Here is a 20,267-nt window from a genome sequence, read left to right on the forward strand (position 1 = left end):
GTTCGATTTATGTTGATTAAATGTTACGATTCGTTTCGTTTCGTTTCGATTCAATTCGAAGTACACTTAATGATCAAGAACTACCAAGACCAAAACATAATTTTTAAATGATTCGATTCTTACAAAAATCAATCTAACACATCAAGATAATAACCAAAACATGATTTTTAGGATAATGATTTTTCAAAGTGAATTAAAGAGTACCATTTATGAAAAATGAAAACCACTTTATGGTAAATTACTACAATTTTTGTAAAATGAGTATAAGTTTAGAATATTAAATACCATTTTTTAAACATGAGTACCATTTTAGAATATTGAATACAATTTTGGAAAAATTAATACCATTTTTAACAATTTGAATACCATTTTTGAAAATGGTTAAGAGTGAAATATGGTTAATAATTTGTATTTAGGGTTAATAATTATAAATATGAGTGAAACAATGGTTAATGATTCGATTATACGATGAATTATGCTTCATGATTCGATTCTACGATGAATTGGAGTTAATGATTCAAATTAAGAGTGAAATAAGGTGAATGATTCACGATTCAATTCCACAATGAACTAGGGTTAATGGTTAATGGTGATTCTATTTAATGATTGGAATTATGATTCGACATAAGATTCATGGTTAATCATTCGAATAAGGATGATGATTCGATTTATGATTCGACTTACGAATCTTGGTTGGGTTAATCATTCTAATGATTCGATTTGACGATTCAATATATGATTCGACTTAAGAATCATGGTTAATGATTTGCTTTATGAGTCTTTGATTAAAGAGGGCTAGTCATAAGAATAACGGGTGGAATATCGTTATTGATTCGAACTACGATGACGTAGGGTTAATGAAAATTGGTTAATGGTTACGAGTGAAATAGTGTTACTCAATAGGGTTAGGGTTTAGGATTTAGGGTTTAGGATTGAGGGTTTAGGGTTACACATAGGGTTAGGGTTTAGGGTTTAGGGTTACGATAGTGAAATATGGTTTATGATTCAATTAAAGTTATTCATTCCAATTACAATTATTATATGGTAAATGGATTATGATAATAATTATGATATCAAACATAAATTTTCAAATGTTAAATTCAAGGATGACTTTTCAAAGTGTATTAAAGAATACCGTATTTGAAAAATGAATACCATTTAGGGTAAATTAATACCATTGTTGAAAAATGAATACCATCATAATTTAATTAACTACCATTATTGAAAAATGAGTACCAGTTTATGAATACCATGTTGGATAAATGTATTTAGCATGATTCTAGGAACACTTAATGATCAATTTTGACATTTCAAAAATTTTCAATAAAAAACTCAACATATATTTTAAAAACATAAGTACTTAAACTTGATTAAAATAAAAATGATAATAATTGAATGCCATTTTTTGTGACTAAGTGCCATTACCTTGACTTACACACAACTTCTGTCTTCAATGGGTCGTGGTGTACATTACCTTGACCTTCGTATGCTTCCTTTCAACATCTTTCCACCAACGATGAAGTATGTACTTGCCAGGAACTCCAGTCTGGTTATTCAAGTCATAAACCAATATCATATGCCTACACATTATACCATGACATTCAAAGTGCTTACAGTCACAAGAAGTTTCCTTGGCAACATAATTATACGTTGCAACAAACTTCGTCTTATGCTTCGTAACAATCTCCTTCCTTGAGTGTTTAGGTTTTATCCAAACCCTATCCTTAAGCTCGTACTCTTCAGCACACTCATCCATTATTTTCTTATTCAAACACCGCACATACAGTACCCTACTACACTCTCTTTGGACCTCATGAAATTTGGTGTCCGTGTATATTTTCTGGAAAAGTTCCTCTACTGGGAAACAGGTGATAATTTTCCTCAAATTTCTCGCAGTACTGGTATCTGCCATACTTTCTTCATTTTCCCTTGACCCCATTGCTTCATAGTAAGCCTCAACAAACTCATACAAATGAGTATGCTTGTGTACATAGCAGTCAAAAAACTTGTTTATACTTTCAACTCGTTGGGTCGTCTTCATGCCAGCCCAAAATAAATGCTTCACATAGGTAGGAACCCACGTATTCCTTTCCGCATACAACCCTGGAACAGATGAAATTCAGCAACATATCAGGTGCACAAATCAGGTGCACAAATCAGGTGCACAGATCAGATGCACAGATTAGGTGCACGTTTCAGGGGCACAGATCAGATGAACAGATCAGGTGCACAGATCAGGTGCACAAATCAGGTGTACAGATCAGGTGCACAGATCAAAAATCATGCACCACAGATAAAAAATCATGCACAGGTAGTCTCTAAATGTTCGGTCAGATCAAAAATCATGTACATATCATATTAGGTTGAAGATATAGAGCAGAGCAAGTGTATCACTTTCATTCTAAGTAATGTAATAAATATATGTCTAATTAATCTAGCATTTTAATTCAAAATTAAACTAGCAATTTAATCAATATATACACTCTTTCTCATCCTTTTTCTCATCCTTTTTATTCTAGATTGTTTTTTTTCATTCTTTCACATTTAAACAGTCAATTTTTCATTTTAAATGCAAGCAATATCTTTCTAAAATTACCCATTTCATCTCCAAAAAAAATATAGACAACAAAGAGGGAGAATGTACCTTCAAGCCAATCATCATCTACCTGGTACCTCTCCATAACAGTTGCTCAATTTAATTCGAACTCATCACATGTTAGACTATCATATATTGCCCGCTCCAAGTCTACATTTAAATCGGGGTCCTCTATATGCGTTCCAAGCTTCCCACTAAACTTCTAAAGAGTGTGCCATATGCACCACCTATGACATGTATCGCTCATGTTTGATCTCAAAGCCTTCCTCATCGCGGGATCTTGATCAGTCAAGATCCCAATTGGGGCTTTACCACCCATACATTCTAACCAATTACCAAAAATCCTCTCGAATGTGTCACTATTTTCATGAGAAATAAGCCCACATCCAAGTAAACCAGAACACACAATTTCCAATATCATGTTCAAAAAACTCATCCTTTGATATCCAAACACATCTTTTAAACCAATTCATAATCTTACATTATTAATTACCATCATTTTCATAATCTTACATTATTAATTAGCATGATTTTCATGTTAATTATTTATTTTAATGATTAATTTAATCATTCAATCAATTCTTTTAATGATTAATTCAACAATCAATAAATTCATACAATCATTAAACTCATACCGATCAATATATTAGCAAATCACTTATTTCACCAATCTCAATCAATTATTTCACCAATAAGTTAATGCCAATCATCGGGAAATTCAAAACACGAAAATGAATTACAAATCCCTAAAACATGATTGCTACTAAAAATCAAAACATCATAAATTGGACTGGAGTGCCATTTGATAAACAAATGAATGCCATTTTGATAAACAAATGAATGCCAAATGTGTATTTAACGACAATTAACTAACGACGGACTCGACATTCAGTCGTGAAAAGCATGATTGCGCTATAACTTTACGACCAAAATATAAGTTCGTCATAATCGGTGGAAAAGAAAAAAAGAAAAGAAAAAAAAATAAACTTATTGTTTGTCGTTATTTCCCATTCTCTACAGCGCCACTTTTGATTTTCGAAGGCCGCCCTAATTTTTCACTCATCTCTAACCTAAAATCTTGAACGACGGCGGCCCTCGAGTACTTCAATTCTCAAATTCTTTTTATTTCTTCCTCTCTCTCGCTATGGAATTTTCATGGACGAGGAGTTTGTTCCTTGATCTTAACTTCATCAAGTTTATGCAGATTACACTAATTTAAATGGCAATTTCTATCTTTTCTCTACTGCCAATTTTTTTATCCGTTGAATTCGGATCATTTTTACAAATAAATTTCGTTTCTTCATTGGAGGCAATACTGCAAAAATTGATCCAATTCTTCAATTTTCGCTCAACTTTGAAGCTTCTCCTTAATAGTTGGTTGGGGCTTGTAGGTTTGGCAATGTTTGGATTTGAAGGCTGAAGAATTGTCTTGTGAATTTGGGGAATTTGATCAGTATGTTTCTCTTTTTTTTTCATTTAAGATCGAGTTTTAGGAAATTTAAATCTTCGTTTGCAAATTCTTGTTCAAGGCAACTGATTCATACAATTCAATTCGCTATTTTTTTGTCTAGCTTGTAATTGTTAATTGGTAAGTCTGTATTGCGTTTTTTCATGCCTCGTTTTTATTGTGTTAGTACTTAATAAGGCTCAACCTATGTGAGTGTATTCGTTTTTTCTTTACATTGACATTGGATGATGTAGCTTATGAATTAATGCATTATACTATATTCAAGAGGATATGCATCTGATTTAAGGGCATGACTGACTGTATTTAATTACCTCACAAGTGACTTGCATATGCTTGAAAGATTGGTGTAAGATTATAAAGTCAAGTATATATCCTACAATCTTTAGGAAAGGCTGCTCAGCACAACTATCATTTGTCACTGATATTTGCGTGTTTTGTGTCCATACCCATGTAGGTGTCAAATGCATTCTCCTCGTGCAATTTATAAAGATAATCTTGCCTATATCTATACTAACTATTTTATACACTAAAATGGAACTTAGCTACCGTGTAGGAAGACTCCTGCTCTTATGTTTGTTCCACTTTCTTCCTATGTAGTTTAGTTGTTTCTTAATTCTCTTATATGTTTAGCAAGGAGTTTCCCTACAATATAGTAGGAGCACAATTTTTTCACTGAATCTACATTAGCTTGTAATCAGAATTATGGTTCAGTATGAGATGTCGTTGTGATTGTTCAAATAATAATCACTTGGTTAGGGTGACTAGCCACTTAAACCAAGTTTTATGAGAGTATATAATAGGGAGGAAGTGTTGTAACTCATTATGTCCTGTTGAATAGGTACAGATGGAAGTTTCAGTAATGAAATTGGATTCGAGATTCTTTCACTCAGTCAATACCATAGCGGCACGAACCGACCACTACCACGACCAAGGTCAATTTCTCTTTGAATCTCAATCTACCTAAGGTACAATTTAAAAGGTTCTCGGACTATTTTTGATCCTTTTACTTTGTAATTTATTATGATCTTGAAGAGTTCAGCTGGTTTTAATACTCCGGGTATGGTGACTTATTGTTTATAGGAATAGAAAGTTTTCTAATTTTTATATGGTATATAATAATCAGTTGGAAAAAAGGTGTAAGACCTCCTAGCTGATCCAGATAAAGAAGAATGGACAGAATACTCTGCTGAACTTTATGGAGGTATCACGCCTCCTTGATATTCTAACTATTCATTTTCAAATTTCTAATTAATCTTGTACTAAAACATGCTTTGTGGATCATGCAGGACCCCATATATCTAATATAAGAGAAGCCAAAGAATTTTCTCTTTTATCTTAGCAGGGGATTGCCAAAGGAATTCGTAGAGTGACTGTTGTTGTTACGTCTGATGTTGCATTGGATGCAATTAATTTGGCGTGCTCCCTTGAGGAACAATTGATTGATGCATCAAACATAGATGCAAGCGTGCTGGAGAAAGTTAGTTTGGGATATTGTTCTTTTTTTACCCTCTCAACACTAGTGATTTTAGCAATTACAGCTTGTAAATGACTGACTTAATATTAGCACCCTGCTATGGATTTTCGTACTTTTAGATGAGTAATGATATAGATTCTCTTTTTTGGTTCAGAAAGCAGCTGCTCTGAGAAATAGTGTAGGCGCAACATCTATCTCAGCACCTATGAAAAGTGATATAAAGTTGAAGATTTCCTTGCTTCAGGTATTATGGGTGTGTTCTGATGAAGTATACTAGCTCCTCTTGCTTGTTCTCTATATCAATCACCTTCTCTTACAAATGCATGTTTCTTAGCCTACACATATTCTCTTTTCTTCACTTAAAATGTAGATTATAATCTATTTCCCATCTGGTTTATTGTATCTTGTTGCCTTGATAATTCTATTTCTACACTTTTGTCTTCAATGAAAATTAACTTTTGCTACTTTTGTTCCATATATATGCTGCATTTGTATTTATTCGAAAGGTCACTAGATTGACATATCTTATTTCTTGCAGAGTCCTTGTGCACAATTAAAAGAAAAATACGAAGGAAAGGGAAGCGATGAGTTGATGTACGTAGGCTGCAGCAGGACAGATCAAAAGAAATGGCCCTTCAAACTATTTAGATTTTATTTTGTTCTTTTAGATTGAGCAAGAGTTATTTATCTAGTATTTTTTAGGAATATAAAGACAAGGGATGTGATTGTTGGGTTCACTTAACTTAAAATTCTATTGTCAAAATTCTTTTGAGTAATAAAATTGTTATTTGTTTAACTGATTGATTTATAGTTTTTTATATTGTTTCACAGAGAAAATGTAGGTGTTTCGAAGAACACAAACGACATATAGTTTGTTGTTACGTTATTGCCAAAAATCCATACTTATTATTTTTTACCGTTGAAATGACATTTTACGAGGGATTTTTTTGGTTGTTATTACTTAACTGTTCATCGTGAATAAGTATCTAACGATGAAATATTATGTCGTCGTTATTTTTTAACGACGAAAAAATTATTCGTCGTTAACTTTTAACGATGGAATCATAAATTTGTCGTTAATTGTTAACGACGAAAACATAATTCGTCGTTAATTGTTAACGACGAAACCATAATTCGTCGTTAATATTTAACGACGAAACGATAAACCGTCGTTAATGATTAACGACGGCATGATGTTTCATCGTTAAATATTAACGACGAACATCGTCGTTAAAACCAATAACGACGGAACCTGTTACAACGAACATCATGACCGTCGTTAAAGGCTTTTACGACGAAATTTGAGGCTTTTAACGACGAAATTGTTCGTCGTTAAATGTCCTTTTTCTAGTAGTAATTTGATACATAAACGAATGCCATTTTGGAGATAAAATATTTAACAGATCCAGGTTCATACCTCTTTGTCGGAGGAGGATTGTGGTTCATACCTCCATATGAAGTATTCTTCTTCTTCTTCGACCTCGCGACTACCGTCGTCACCAATTTTCCCTATGGTTTCAGCCCCACTGCCCTCACCCATTTTCGAAATTAACATTAATGGATAACTCTGAAACTAACCCACAAATGAAACAAGAAAGATCGTCACCAATTAATCAAATGTGGATGAAGAAGAAGAGAAGAACAAGAAGATGAACATTTTTTTTTTTTTTTGGAAATCTGAGTTCAAAAATTCTCGAAGAAGAAGCAAGCTGAAGAAAATGGTGGTAGAACTTGGACCTCTTAATTGAAAGAGGAACTCAGATGGGGGAAGGGGGTAAATTAATTGCCATGTTATACTTGCCATATCATCACCCCGTTTTACCAATTTACTATTCCGTTATGCTTTTCCCCCAAAAAACATATTCCATTTACTTTTACCTTTTTATTTGGGTGTGATATGTTTTAGCAAATACATACCTGATATTTATTTGGACTTCCTCCTGTTTTGACCCCTTTAATGGGAAGTACAAAGCTACGTTAGGACCAGAATGTCAACGTACATAACAACTTACGACTGTGAGAGTGCTCGGCAACTTAGTCCATACTCCATAGCATAATTATTGTTATGTGGCTCTGTGCACAATAGTTGATGGGTGTGAATCTCTTTAGCTTCTAAACTATGGAGTAACTCTGCAAATAGTAACAGTAAAAGTTATTATGAAATCGAGGTAGTATGATCTAAATAAAATACTACCTCCATTTTAAAATGATCCTTACACTTTTTGTTTAGTTCGTTTCATAATGTTCTTTACACTTCGTTTTATTTTATTTTTGAACATAAAAATTTTAAGCTCGTATACAGTCTAAGCTCGTACCATGGCGTAGACTTATGAATTTTAAGCTCCGTCCATGGTACGAGCTTAAACTGCATAAGTCTATACCATGGTCGAATCTAAAAACTCATAAGTTTGTACCATTGTACAAGCTTAAAATTCAAAACTTGTACCACGATACAAGCTAAAAATGCATAAGTTTCTGAAATTATTTCCGGAAAAAAAAAATACTCTTGTGGATTCGACGTTCCACCGGTAGACTATACCATGTAAACATTACTACGCATTTTGTCGCCGGCGACGTGCTGGCGGCGGCAGTGGTGGACGAGGGTGCTGGCCGGTGGTGGTCCGGTTTGGGGTGGGAAGGTAAGAGGGTAAATGAGGATAGTAAATGTTTAATGAGGGGTAAATAAAAAAAGGGTACATGGGTAAAATAGTGGGACGATTTTGAGTAATATGGGGCGAATTTTAGCGGTTCGAAAAATAATTATACAATCACTTTAATTACTCTTTGTTTTGAGACAAAAAAGACGTGAAAAATGGATTTGGTTAGGCAATTACATTCCGGGGAATAAAAACAAGTGAAACACTACCCCGTATTTTTTTTTTGGTACTATAATTTAAATTTTTTTGTTATGAATATCACATTGTTGCACTTTTAATTTAGATGTTTTTAGCAGAGATAATGTCAAAAAATTTCTTATAAAGCTTTGGGAACAATTTTTCTTGCCTCTTACTTGAAGTGATTATGTGTATTAACACAATTTTTAATTTTCATATACTCTCGGTCACACGCATGCATCACGTGCATATAAGTGTCTATCTCTATTATAAAAGCCAACTCATGAATATTTTGGTGTCCACCTCAAATATCGATAATACCCTTATTTAAACATTTAAATTGTGAAAAAACATTTATATAATGTTACAACACTACTTACCTATATAAAACTAAAACTTTAGAATTGTTATTCCATGTTCAAAGTCTTCATGAGGTTGTTGAAGATAATTTTGAGTATTTTAAGATACTAGAATATACACTACATCCGTTCATGAAATTTTTTTACACTTACTACTTACCTATATAAAACTAAAAGTTTAAAATTGTTATTCCATGTTCAAAGTCTTCATGAGGTTGTTGAAGATAATTTTGAGTATTTTAAGATACTAGAATATACACTACATCCGTTCATGAAAGTTTTTTACACTTACTATTGTATGAATTATACTAATATATATATATATATATATATATATATATGACAAAGTTCTGGTGAGAACCTCTCCTGAGATAAGAACTTCCTTATAATGAGAACCTATGTGAACCGTTAGATTGAGATGAAACGAGCGGTCGGGATTTAATATCTCATCAACTCCCTAAACACGATGAATTCTTTCTCTTCCCGAAGAAGCACTGGTATGCTTCTTTCTCTCGCGATTTTTTCTCTCTTCCTCTCTCGATCTCCAAACTTTACGCTCTTCATTTTTCTTCGAATTTCCGAAATTTTTGTTGCACACTTAGGTATAATGTGTCAACTAATAGCTACAATTACACTTGATTTCTTCGCAATATCAAAATTTCTAACGTTTTACATTGATTTCCAACTTCAATTTGGGAGGTCGTGTAGATTTTGCTGCAAATTTTGGGCTCCATAGAGATGATGCGAGCAACAATTTGAGATTAAGCTTGAATTCATCGGTATTATTGTATGATTTAGATTCCTTCCAAAAAATTTCAATGACAGAGGTAAATATTGCTAATATAGTTCTATTGTATTTCTAGGTTTTTTGTTTCTCTAATTTTCATTGTTAATTTGCTTTGATCTTCGCAAATGGATTCGACATGAATTTGCAAGTTCGTCAACAATTTTCTAGCAAAAAATAGTAAACTTAAAATGTGTTGAAGTAAACTTAATATCGTAAAAGTATACGAATTTGTACGAGTTCAGCAAGTAGGATCTTGACTGGCAAAAAATAGTGGATTATGTGACTGAACTGTTAGGTTTGATCATTTGGTGCCTTCCTAGCTTCTCATATGGTGAAAACGTAAACTAAATTGAACTAAGACTAAATAACTTGGAAAATGTTGAAAGATAGATGTTGTAACGGTTTGTGATTGTTGATCTGCCTGCTTTTGCACATTCTGTTCTAAATTGTGTTGTTGTTTGCAATATTGTTTGGATCTTACTGTTATTTCTGTTCTGTTTCTCTGATCTGTTTCTTTGATCTGTTCTTTACCTGCTGGTCATGTTCTTGTGTTGATGTTATGTTGTTCATGTGTTGTTGTTTTGGTCTGTGGCTCCATGCTTTAAGTTGTTTTGCCAGGTTTAAGCCAAAATTGTGTTTGTTCAGTTTTGGTCGTTCTATTTTGTTGCAATTGTGTTTTTCCTAATTTTTGGCCTTATCGAACTTTATTTTAAAAAGTAAATTAGTTAGACCCGTATGTAAATAAACAATCAGTAAAAGTAGATTAATTAAACTTAAAAGTAAACAATGGTCGGATGTTATGTCGAAGAATCACCTGTTGTAGCTTAGCTTAGCTTAAGCAGCTAATAATCAATGACAATAATGGTTTTGTTCTCCATGTATTGATGGTGTTGATCTCGTGCAGTCAGCTGCCTAATGGTACTGGTTAGGTTGACATGGTTGGGGATGGTTGGGGTGCTACTATGAAACAAGCCAGTAGATTTGAAATACGAGCTAGAGCATCTTATTATCTTGACAGCCAGTAGATGTCTCTTGGGCCGAGAAGTTCGTGATAAGCTCTTTGAGGATGTGTCTTCCCTATTATGATCTTGATAATGGGATGCTACCCATTAGTGTTTTGTTTCCCTATCTTCCCATCCCAGCTCATCGCCGCCGTGATAGAGCCCATAAGAAGCTCGCAGAGATTTTCTCAAACATTATAGGTTCCCGTAAATCATCTGGTAAGCGTGAGACTGATAAGTTGTAGTGTTTTATGGACTCAAAGTACAAAGATGGTCGGGGCACCAAAGAAGGAGAGGTGACAAGTCTGCTGATTGTTGTAGTGTTCTGGCCAACATTCAGTGAAGTTGTTTCCAAGTGCTTGCAAGTTTTGTGCGATCTGATCAGGAATGGGGTCTGACTGTTTGGGTGTAGCTAGGTGCTCTATGTTATTGTAGAAATGAATCAATTAGCTAGATTAAATTGTATTAAAGTAAATAAAAATTGAACAAAAGTAAACTAAATTTCTCTTAAAGTAAACTAAATCTCTAAGTAAGCACTTTTCTGAAGTTGGAGAAAAGTATACATAATGAACCTTACTGTATAATCTATGAGCCTTACAAACTTTGATTACTTCAGGCAGTGAAAGATGGAGTTGACACCCTGAACTTGTCTGTAGAACCATATGAACCAGGAGAAGACACAATAACTTTCCTTGATGTATTTGAAATCTTCACACTACTCGCAAGAAGAGCAGGGGTTTTTGTGGTACAAGCAGCAGGAAACAAAGGGTCGGACCCTAGCTCCGTGGTATCCTTCAGTCCTTGGTCTGTAGGAGTCGTTGCTTGCAGCACATACAGAAGTTACCCTGCTACTCTCTTTCTTGGAAATGGACAGAGTTGGGTTATCAGGCAAGTCTGAATCCTTTATAAACATGTATTTACCGTCATTGAAGACATACATGTAAATTCTCTGTTTTATATAAGACATTTCTCACATGTAGGGCCAACCTTTGGAAATGGGATACTGAAATATAAGCTGCTGCAGTCTGTGCAGTTGATCTTCAGGTTTTGCTAGCAGTTACTCCGAAAGTAAACTAAATCTCTGCAAAAGTAAACAGAATCTGTCTAAAAGTAAACATAATAACAATGAAACATCAATAATAATTTTCTCTTAAATGCATGTTATGTGAAAACCTATTAGCTCAAATGGTAGAGCATTATGCATATGCATATGGTTGTAGGTTCGATTCCTACATAGGTTGTCTTCTAAAGTGAATTTTAAAAAAAAAACCTCAAAAGTAATACTCCTAAGTAAATAAAAGGAACTCAAAAGTAAATCAAAATAAATAAAAAGTAAATCAAAATAAATAAAATGTAACTTTAAAAGTAAATCAAAAGTAAATCAAATTTTTTTTTATAGTACATGTACAGTTAGTATACATTAAACTAAAAAAGAAAAGAGCTACAAATCTTATTCAAAAGGAAAACATGGAATACAAAAGTAAAGGAAATGATGTACGGAGTATAAGTAAATGGAATTGGTCCAAAAGTAGATTGAATTGTTCCAAAAGTAAATTGAAACTATTTTCCACATTCATTTTCATCAATTTGATTCAAAGGTAAAGAATGTTTATCTCTTTTCTAAGTTCGACATAATTTTCCTTTTGTTCAATTCAAAAGTAAATAAAAAAATCCAACACTTATAGAGAAAACCTACGTGGGATTCGAACCCACATTTTTGCGCATTTGCACAATGCTCTACCCATTGAGCTAGTAGGCTAGTGTTTTTAAATAGAATAAATGAAAGTAAATAAAATACCAAAAAAAAGTAAATCAAAACAGTTCAAAAGTAGAGGGGGTTTCATTTTAAGGTAATCAGTTGCAAGAATACAAAGAATCGTGTTAGAAGTCACAAGTGGGGGTTCCTTTTCTGCTGGATCAGCAGTAGAAACGAATACATCAACTCCCGGAAGATTATGTTTTCCAGTAGGATTGTTGGTACACGGAATTTCAAATTTCTCTTCCAAAACAGTAAGGTCAGTAACACGATTAACTGGATTAAGCTTTGGCAGCTGGTCAGGGACCCAAGAGAACGCAAACCAGAGTTCACAAACTAAAGACAAACCCCACAACCATATGGAATCATTGTTAGGGTTTCTTACCTTCCACTTATGAAACAATGCAAGAACAACCAATCTGATAAACACAAGAAGCCTGAAAGGGTTTGAAAGTTAGAACACATGAAAAATCTTTGCACGTCATTTCAGTAATCAAAGTGCATTATCTGGTTGTAATAAAATTGAAATGAAAAATATCACACTACCTAGAGAGACGGACTAAACTTAACTTCTGAATCTCATGTAGTTTCATTAAGTGCGCAAATCATATAGTCATAACTCTTACTGGTGAAATAGCAAACAAGCATTGTTGGTGGGGAGATCAACGCCTCTGTTAGTTGTGGTATTGCCGGTATAATTTAGTAATTTACAATCTATGTACTAGTATATGTCAGAGTTAGTTACTGCCATATATATACTCCCTCCGTCCCGGAATACTTGACCTGTTTTCCTTATCGGGCCGTCCCTTAATACTTGACCTGTTTCTAAAAATGGAAATATTCTAACAATATTATATTATTTCTCACTCCACCCCTATTAACCCACCTACCCCTACTCTATACAAAAAATAATTAAAAATTCAACCCTTACTCTCCCCCAACCCCACCTCTTAACCCACCTCCCACTAACTACATTAAAATAATACCCCACTATCAACTACTACCTATTAAATTAAATAAGTCAATTCAAGTCTCTTAAACTCTGTGCCGGTCAAACCGGGTCGAGTATTCCGGGACGGAGGGAGTACATCATACATTCTTATGATAAAATTATTCGTGTTCCTACAAGAAAACATTATTAAGAGTCAACTTGTGCTTTACTGCTTGACTGCAACAGATAAGAATTTGAGCAACATAATGTTGGATTTTCCTTCGTTTTACGTCCTATAAAAACAAGGGGGTTTTCTCGTTTAGCTAGCCCTGAAAATGAGAATCTTTAAAAATGTTTTACCTCGTGATTGGGCTTGGCCAGGCCCAATTACACTTTACAGCTTTAATTTCGAAAACATCTGTAGTTACTCCCAATGACAAAGTGAGGGAGTTTCTACGCATCTTTAGATCCTTCCAATGACAAAGTGAGGAAGTTTCTATACTATCAGTTGACAAATCCCAATGACACGTGAGGGATATGTCGACACTTCAAGTGATGACCCTTAAGTCAAATGTTATCACTCGGGGGCTCGTGAGACCCTCGCAAAACAGGTCACATACACCATGGCTTGTGTGACGCACTCCATCTAATACTTTGACCAGCGTCTTACTCCAAGACTCAGTCAAAGTGGGGGCTAACTGTAGACACCTACTTTTGTCCCCATTCCCGTAAGGGAAAGGTTCGATGATGAAAGCATTAAAACTCCACTTGACAACGCATCTCCTATAAAATAAACGAATCTCGATTCCCTATTTCATTTCACCCGAAACCTGCTATTTATGGAAACCTGCTAAAAATAGTAACTGCCGTAAAAGGTAGCGTCTAAAAGTGGCAAATCATAAAAGATAGAAACCTGTCAGAATTAGGTGTTGCACTCCAACATAAATCCTAAATGAGATAGAAAACCGCGAGAATCCTATTCCTAATAGGATTCGGAAATAAGAGTTACGTATTAATCAAAATCCTAACGAGCCTAGAGTTCGTAACGGGCCCAGACGCATTCCGTCATGAAATTGATACGCGCTAAAAGACTTGAATTAATCTCAAACTCTACGGATTTTAGAAATCCGAATCTGACTAAACAAAACTGCCTAGACCCTATTTTCAACGCCTGGCTCTGGGCGCCGAAATCTTCGGCGCCCAGGCCTGGGCGCTGAAAGTACCTGGGTACGTGTTTTTTCCTAACTCTTTGCGGATTAGAACTCTGCAATTCTATCTTTCCACGAACTCTTCCCTATAAATAGGCCCCTAGTTTCGACGTGAAACAACACACAACAACACATAATATATTCTAAGTATTGACTCTAAACCCCTTAGCCTAAGCCTCTCGCTGCGAAACTGTTCACGCGTTCTGTCGCAATCGATCCATAAATCGAACAGAACGTATCCTGTCCCATAATCGAGATTCGTTAAATAAAAAGGAGAAATAGCAAAGTCAAAGTGGTTAGTTTTCTAAGAACCGTGACGCACCTCTCAAGGGTGCGTCGTGATGTGTCCCTTTTCGATGATTTAACTGCTTTCCTCGCCCTTTTTATGAACTGTTAAACTAACCTAATATGTTTGTTCTATCACGCCTAACAAATATAATATTTTTGGGAAATCGGATTATCATGGTAGGTCCCTTAATGTTATTTAAATCAGATAATCACGGTCGAATTAGTATTATATGTTGCATATTGCTAAAATCAACTCAGATTAGTTTAATAGTTAACGCATGTCCCTTCAATTATTTATGCTGAGCTAGTAAGGATATCCTGCCTCTGGAGTTATCGACGAGCGAATTACTCCTCTCGGTAGTTACAGTCCCCCGAACCCTCAATCTCTACCTTGCGGGTGTATATTGAGAGATCCCCACACCAGGGATCACAAGGGAACCTACGGCCGTCGTGGTCAAACATAATTGCACTCCCTTTATGTCACGATAACCGGGTTTTGTCAGTTTTTCTCATTGTCGTTAAAAACTGAATGGCGACTCCTATATTACTAGTCAATTGGGTGTATACTCACAGGAAATCCAATTACACTTGATTGAATAAAAAGAATCGTCACACCCACGAGGGACAAGGTCACGCATTAGCCTCGCACTTTTTCGACCCCCTCACAGTGGCGACTCCACTGGGGATAGTGAAGGAAATACTCGTGCTTGTAGGTAATCAAAATAGCCGAAGGGCGAAACGATCCTACCCCACGTTTATTTCCCCATCAAGTTGGGACGACCTGAAAATCAGCATATTAATGTGAACGGGCAGAACATCATAACGAATCTCGGCTCCCTCTGGAGTTGGGACTAAGGATACCTTTTTTCGCCAATAGGGGGTGCATACGCTGCGCATGTTTCCCACTCGGTACTTGTGCAGGTAGTACACCTATCGCGAACCCAATCGCTCGCCCATTAGGTCCCTCTCGCCTGCCTGCCCCCTTGGCTTGCACTTGCGAGTTGGCCTCTTGAGCGAAATTCGTCTGTTGAAGACACTACCTCGACCGGGGCATGTGTTGGATCTACGATAGAAGCGGTACCAAGCCAGGCGCAAATACTACCCATAGAAGCCTATCATAAACTACGTGGCATATTTAATTTTCAAATCCATGTTTGTAATGTAGTTATGTGTAGCGAAATATGTGATTGTGTGTGACAAACTATCCTAGAAAACCAATGACCTTAAAAATTGCCCAAACATTCATAGACTAATTTGCCAAAGAGTTATACCGAAACACGTGTTCCGCAAACCCTAATGATCGCCACAAAATAAGCGACGCTCGGGATGGCCTGTAACGAATCCCATAAATGCTATTACGCGTAAAGGACGTTATTAGGCAAGCACGCAAATCGAAGTCGCATAAACAGAAAACAGAAAACGAGAACCAGCCAGGGACGCATTTTCAACGCCCCTGGCTGGGCGCTAAAATTTCTCACGCCCACTGCTGGGCGCTGAAGTCGCTGCTTGGCTTTCTGGTCAAGCGCAGCAGCCTCGGTGCCCAAGCAAAAAGAAAGTACGTAGCACAAAAAATGCTCATCAAAAGAATTGCTACGAGGGCGTAAGAAAAGCACTCGATTTCAAAAGGCGACTCACGAAAAATTAATAACTCTTTGTGTCGTCGTTAGGCCTCCTACGACGGCAATGCTCGGCACCAAAACCGAACATGCTAACAACTATGAATGTCACACGGGCAAGTGTTTCGAAAATCCAAAGAACGACCAAAATAAAAATAAAAAAAAACCCCCAAAAAGTGTACCGACAGAAGAAAGAGAGAATAGAAAACACCAATTTAGAGAGTCGAAGTCTAGACTAAGTAATGCTTGAAACTCTGGGAACCTAAACTTTAGCTTATCTTATGCCTAGGACTGGTCCTGCCACTTGGTGCCGATCAGGGAATCAACGGCTAGTGCGTCTCGAAGATACATCACCAACACCAGGTCTAGTAACTCCAAGCTCCGTCCGTCGTCCCTCATTTCAAGGATCTCCGCTTCCCCAACCTCGATTCGCACCTCCAAACATGTCCATCGAAGATTTGCGAGACCAGATGGTCCAAATGACCCAACTCATGGGCCAACTGAAAATGGAAAACGAAGCCTTAGCGGCTGCGCAAGCCAAAAATGACCTCGAAAACGAGAAGAGGATCGAAAAAATGGTCCTACAGCAAACCATGGGGAGCAAATACTTCTCCCTCGAGCCTGAACCTTTTTCTGGCAAATTACCAGAAAAGTTCAGTTCATCTGACTTACCAAAGTTCAAGGCCACGGACAACCCCCGTGATCATCTACTGAGCTTTGTGAATACCATGAACTTGAAAGGCGTGGACAAGTCCATGTACCTACCTGCCTTTCCTTTGTCCTTGGAACCTGTGCCGCTCAAATGGTACTATCACCAGGACCCTAAGCTCTTCCCCACCTGGGAAGACTTTGTCAATGTCTTCATCAAGCAATACTCGTCGAACATGGATTTCCAAGTCACCATGCGCGAGCTGGAAGTTCTCTTCCAAAAGAAAAATGAGGGTTTCACAACCTACTTTGCTAGATGGAGGGACCAGGCGGCCCAGCTAATCAATAGGCCTCCCGAAACAGAATTGGTCCAAAAATTCATTGACAACTTGGACCCGGCTTACAGACAACACCTTAGGTACCTGGGACTCGACACTTTCAAAAGGGTTTATGATGTGGGAATAAAAATCGAGGACGGCCTCGCCAAAACCATACAGAGCAAACCTGCATATAAGACCAACACCTATAATCGGGGTAGCACACCCCAAGCCCAAGAATTCCATGCTGTAGAAGAGGCTCCCGCCCGAAGATACCCTGTAAGATGGGACCGAGACCGAAAGTTTGCCCCACTCGGGTCAACTTTGGTACAAGCCTTTGAAAGACTAACCAATCAAGGAAAGTTGAGACCTATAGGCCCCACCCGTGACCCTCCTGTCAAAAACAAATATTGGGTCGAAGGTACTTACTGCAAATTACATCAAGGAAATGGGCATGACACTGAAAACTGCTGGCATCTAAAACATACAATCCAGGACATGATAGAGGATGAAGTAATACCTCTCCCTAACGTTGGCAAACCCAACAACAACAAGAGCCCACTCGGCTCTTGTCACATCTCTCTCGACCAACCAGAGAATTTCGACCCCACGGTGTATATTACACCTCAAGGTGCACCACTCGCTGTGGTACCTATGGATCGAATCAAGGGGGAAGTGTGCGGTGTGTGGAACGATGATGCTGAAGATATTTACCTATCTCAAGTCTCGGGCCAGGACTTCTTCACTAAAACTTGGCCCGGGTATGCTCTCATTGACACCACCCCTCAGGAGCCCGAGGTCGACAACCTCACCCGATCCGGAAGGATATACCAACCGGATATTCACCCACCTCCTATGGACGACATCCCGGTTAGGCAAACTCCTGAGAACGGGCGGCACGCCACCATCGCGGAAGTCATTGAAAATCCTCTCCTGAAACAACTGAAAAGAACCAAGGCTGAGATTACCATCTGGGATCTTATGTGTACTTCAAAGGAACATCGCGAAAAGCTTATTCGCTCACTTGACCTCATATCAGTACCCACAGATATCACACCTGACTCATTGGTTAGCCATGTCACGAGAGATGCCAGAGAAAAGGCCATAGTTTTCACTGAGAAAGACTTACCCAAAGAGGGGGGTGCTCACAATAAAGCCCTTTACTTAGTGGTTGGATGCAAAGGACAAAACATCCCCCTAGCGCTCGTAGATAATGGTTCGGCGGTTAATGTCTGCCCATTGCGAACCGCCCATTGCTTGGGGCTAGGAAGCGATGACTTCCAAACCTCCTCACAAGGGGTACGAGCTTATGATAACTCCCGAAGGCCTGTGTTGGGAAAAATCAACCTTACCATACAAACTGGGCCTGTGGCACGCACCACGGAGTTTCAAATAATCGACATCAAGCCCACTTTCAACCTCCTCTTGGGGCGACCTTGGCTCCATGACCTAGGAGGTGTGGCTTCAACCTTGCACCAAATGGTTAAACTTAACCATAACGGGGTAATACTAGAAATCCGCGCCCCTCCTCTCGACGTCAGTTGTACTATGGTTGGAACGGCCGAAACTGCAGATGACCTTTATGGGTTTCAAATGGAAGAACCAATTCAGTTCATCGAAGATTATGATCCAGCATTCCTAGACCCGCATGCATCCCGAGTCATCCCTAGAATGCTGTTGGCTCAAGGTTATTTCCCAAGAACCCCATTGGGCATAAGGAAGAAGGAATGCACATTCCATCCTTTTCCCGACAAATCTACTCCCTTTGGCTTAGGTTATGAACCAACGGAGGAAGATATTGCTGACCGCCTATCTAGGCTACGCCTTAACAAAGACAAACAAACCACCATCCTTCCCCCCATATCAAAGGACCCTTAACGGGATGTTTGTTCGAGAAGGAGAAGAACACCCATGCTGTGATTTCCCTGAACCCTTCGTTCAGGATGGCTTGCTAAAACCCGGATTTGAAATTTTTCATGACTGCCACACCTTGGATGAGGCACCCCACCTCACCAAGACTAAAACAGCTGAAATATTGGACAACCAGGCTCTATGGACATTGTTTAACGAATCGAGGCCTATGGAGAACGAGACTGTGATGATTACCCTAGCTTTACAAGATGAAGGTTTCGATCCAACCCGGTTAATCTCTTCTGCATCAACACTAGAAGTAAGAGGTCGGGAACGGATGGGTGAAGACATATCAGTGGGTCAACGCAAAAGGAATAGGATTCAAGATGAGTACCGGTGAAGGACCGAAGTTTTATGAGACTAAACCCCAGGCTTGAGCCATATAGAGCACCATTAGTAGTTCTTTAGATTGATAGAAAAAATAATAGAGACTTTAGATGGTCCTAATGCCCTTTAGAATATGGTTTAGTTTTATTTCAGTGTGTTTTCCTTACTTTCCAAATCAATAAAGGCGTGATATTTCTCCTAAAAATTTTATTCTAACACTAAATAAACACCAAATGTACTTGCAAAATAAAAAAAATAAATAAAGAAGCGGCCCACTATAGGCCCAACAAACAAAGCCCACTCGGTTTTGAAATAATGCCATGTGAACCAGTTCCCGAAACCCACAAAATAAACCACACTATCCCATCCTCAAAACCTAAAAAGCCAACCAATGTCATCATGAGAGCCAATCCATGCAACCCAAAATCAAAAAGAAATCAAAAATTTAAAACAAATGCAAATGTTACCAAAAAAATAAATTCATAAAACATAGAATCCACCAACAGCTGTTTCACATAGATTCCATCATACCCTCCACAAAGATCTTCATAAGTTCCGCACCCTAACTCCATTTTCAAAACTGTTTTGAGTCACCAATAGAAAAAATTAATCTGGACAAAAATGCGTTTCACGCTAACAGTCAAAAAAGCCTCCAAAATAGCCTCCAAATTAACTTTAACTACGAAGCAAAATATCAAGGCACAAAAAACGAAATAGAAATAAACGCAAGAACATGTGAAGCAAAA

The 20,267-nt window shown here is 37.3% G+C and overlaps 2 protein-coding genes across 3 annotated transcripts; one reads left to right on the plus strand and one right to left on the minus strand.

The window, feature by feature from the left end:
- Positions 1-1,450: 1,450 nt before the first annotated feature.
- LOC130463071 (protein FAR-RED ELONGATED HYPOCOTYL 3-like) lies at positions 1,451-2,681 on the minus strand. Its single transcript, XM_056832098.1, has 2 exons — positions 2,597-2,681; positions 1,451-2,103 (listed from the first exon to the last, which is right to left on the minus strand). The coding sequence occupies exons 1-2, from the start codon at positions 2,679-2,681 to the stop codon at positions 1,451-1,453; spliced, it is 738 nt and encodes a 245-aa protein (XP_056688076.1).
- A 6,558-nt stretch (positions 2,682-9,239) lies between these two features.
- Positions 9,240-11,618, plus strand: LOC130463793 (subtilisin-like protease SBT2.4). 2 transcript variants are annotated; one of them, XR_008923950.1, is made up of 2 exons: positions 9,240-9,558; positions 10,423-11,618. XR_008923950.1 is itself a non-coding variant. In XM_056833037.1 (2 exons), the coding sequence occupies exons 1-2, from the start codon at positions 9,550-9,552 to the stop codon at positions 11,415-11,417; spliced, it is 291 nt and encodes a 96-aa protein (XP_056689015.1). In that variant the 5' UTR covers positions 9,240-9,549; the 3' UTR covers positions 11,418-11,618. The 2 variants fall into 2 exon arrangements, 1 of the variants encoding a protein (XP_056689015.1); XM_056833037.1 differs by having other exon boundaries at positions 11,136-11,618.
- Positions 11,619-20,267: the final 8,649 nt, after the last annotated feature.

This window comes from Spinacia oleracea, chromosome 6, assembly GCF_020520425.1.
Source record: "Spinacia oleracea cultivar Varoflay chromosome 6, BTI_SOV_V1, whole genome shotgun sequence".
Lineage (NCBI taxonomy): Eukaryota > Viridiplantae > Streptophyta > Magnoliopsida > Caryophyllales > Amaranthaceae > Spinacia > Spinacia oleracea.

Coding starts and splice junctions, on each gene's coding strand:
- LOC130463071 (XM_056832098.1), bottom strand. CDS start 2,681: ATGGAGAGGTACCAGGTAGATGATGATTGGCTTGAAGGTACATTCTCC. Junction 2,104..2,596: donor TTTTTTTGGAGATGAAATGG/GTAATTTTAGAA, acceptor CATCTGTTCCAG/GGTTGTATGCGGAAAGGAAT.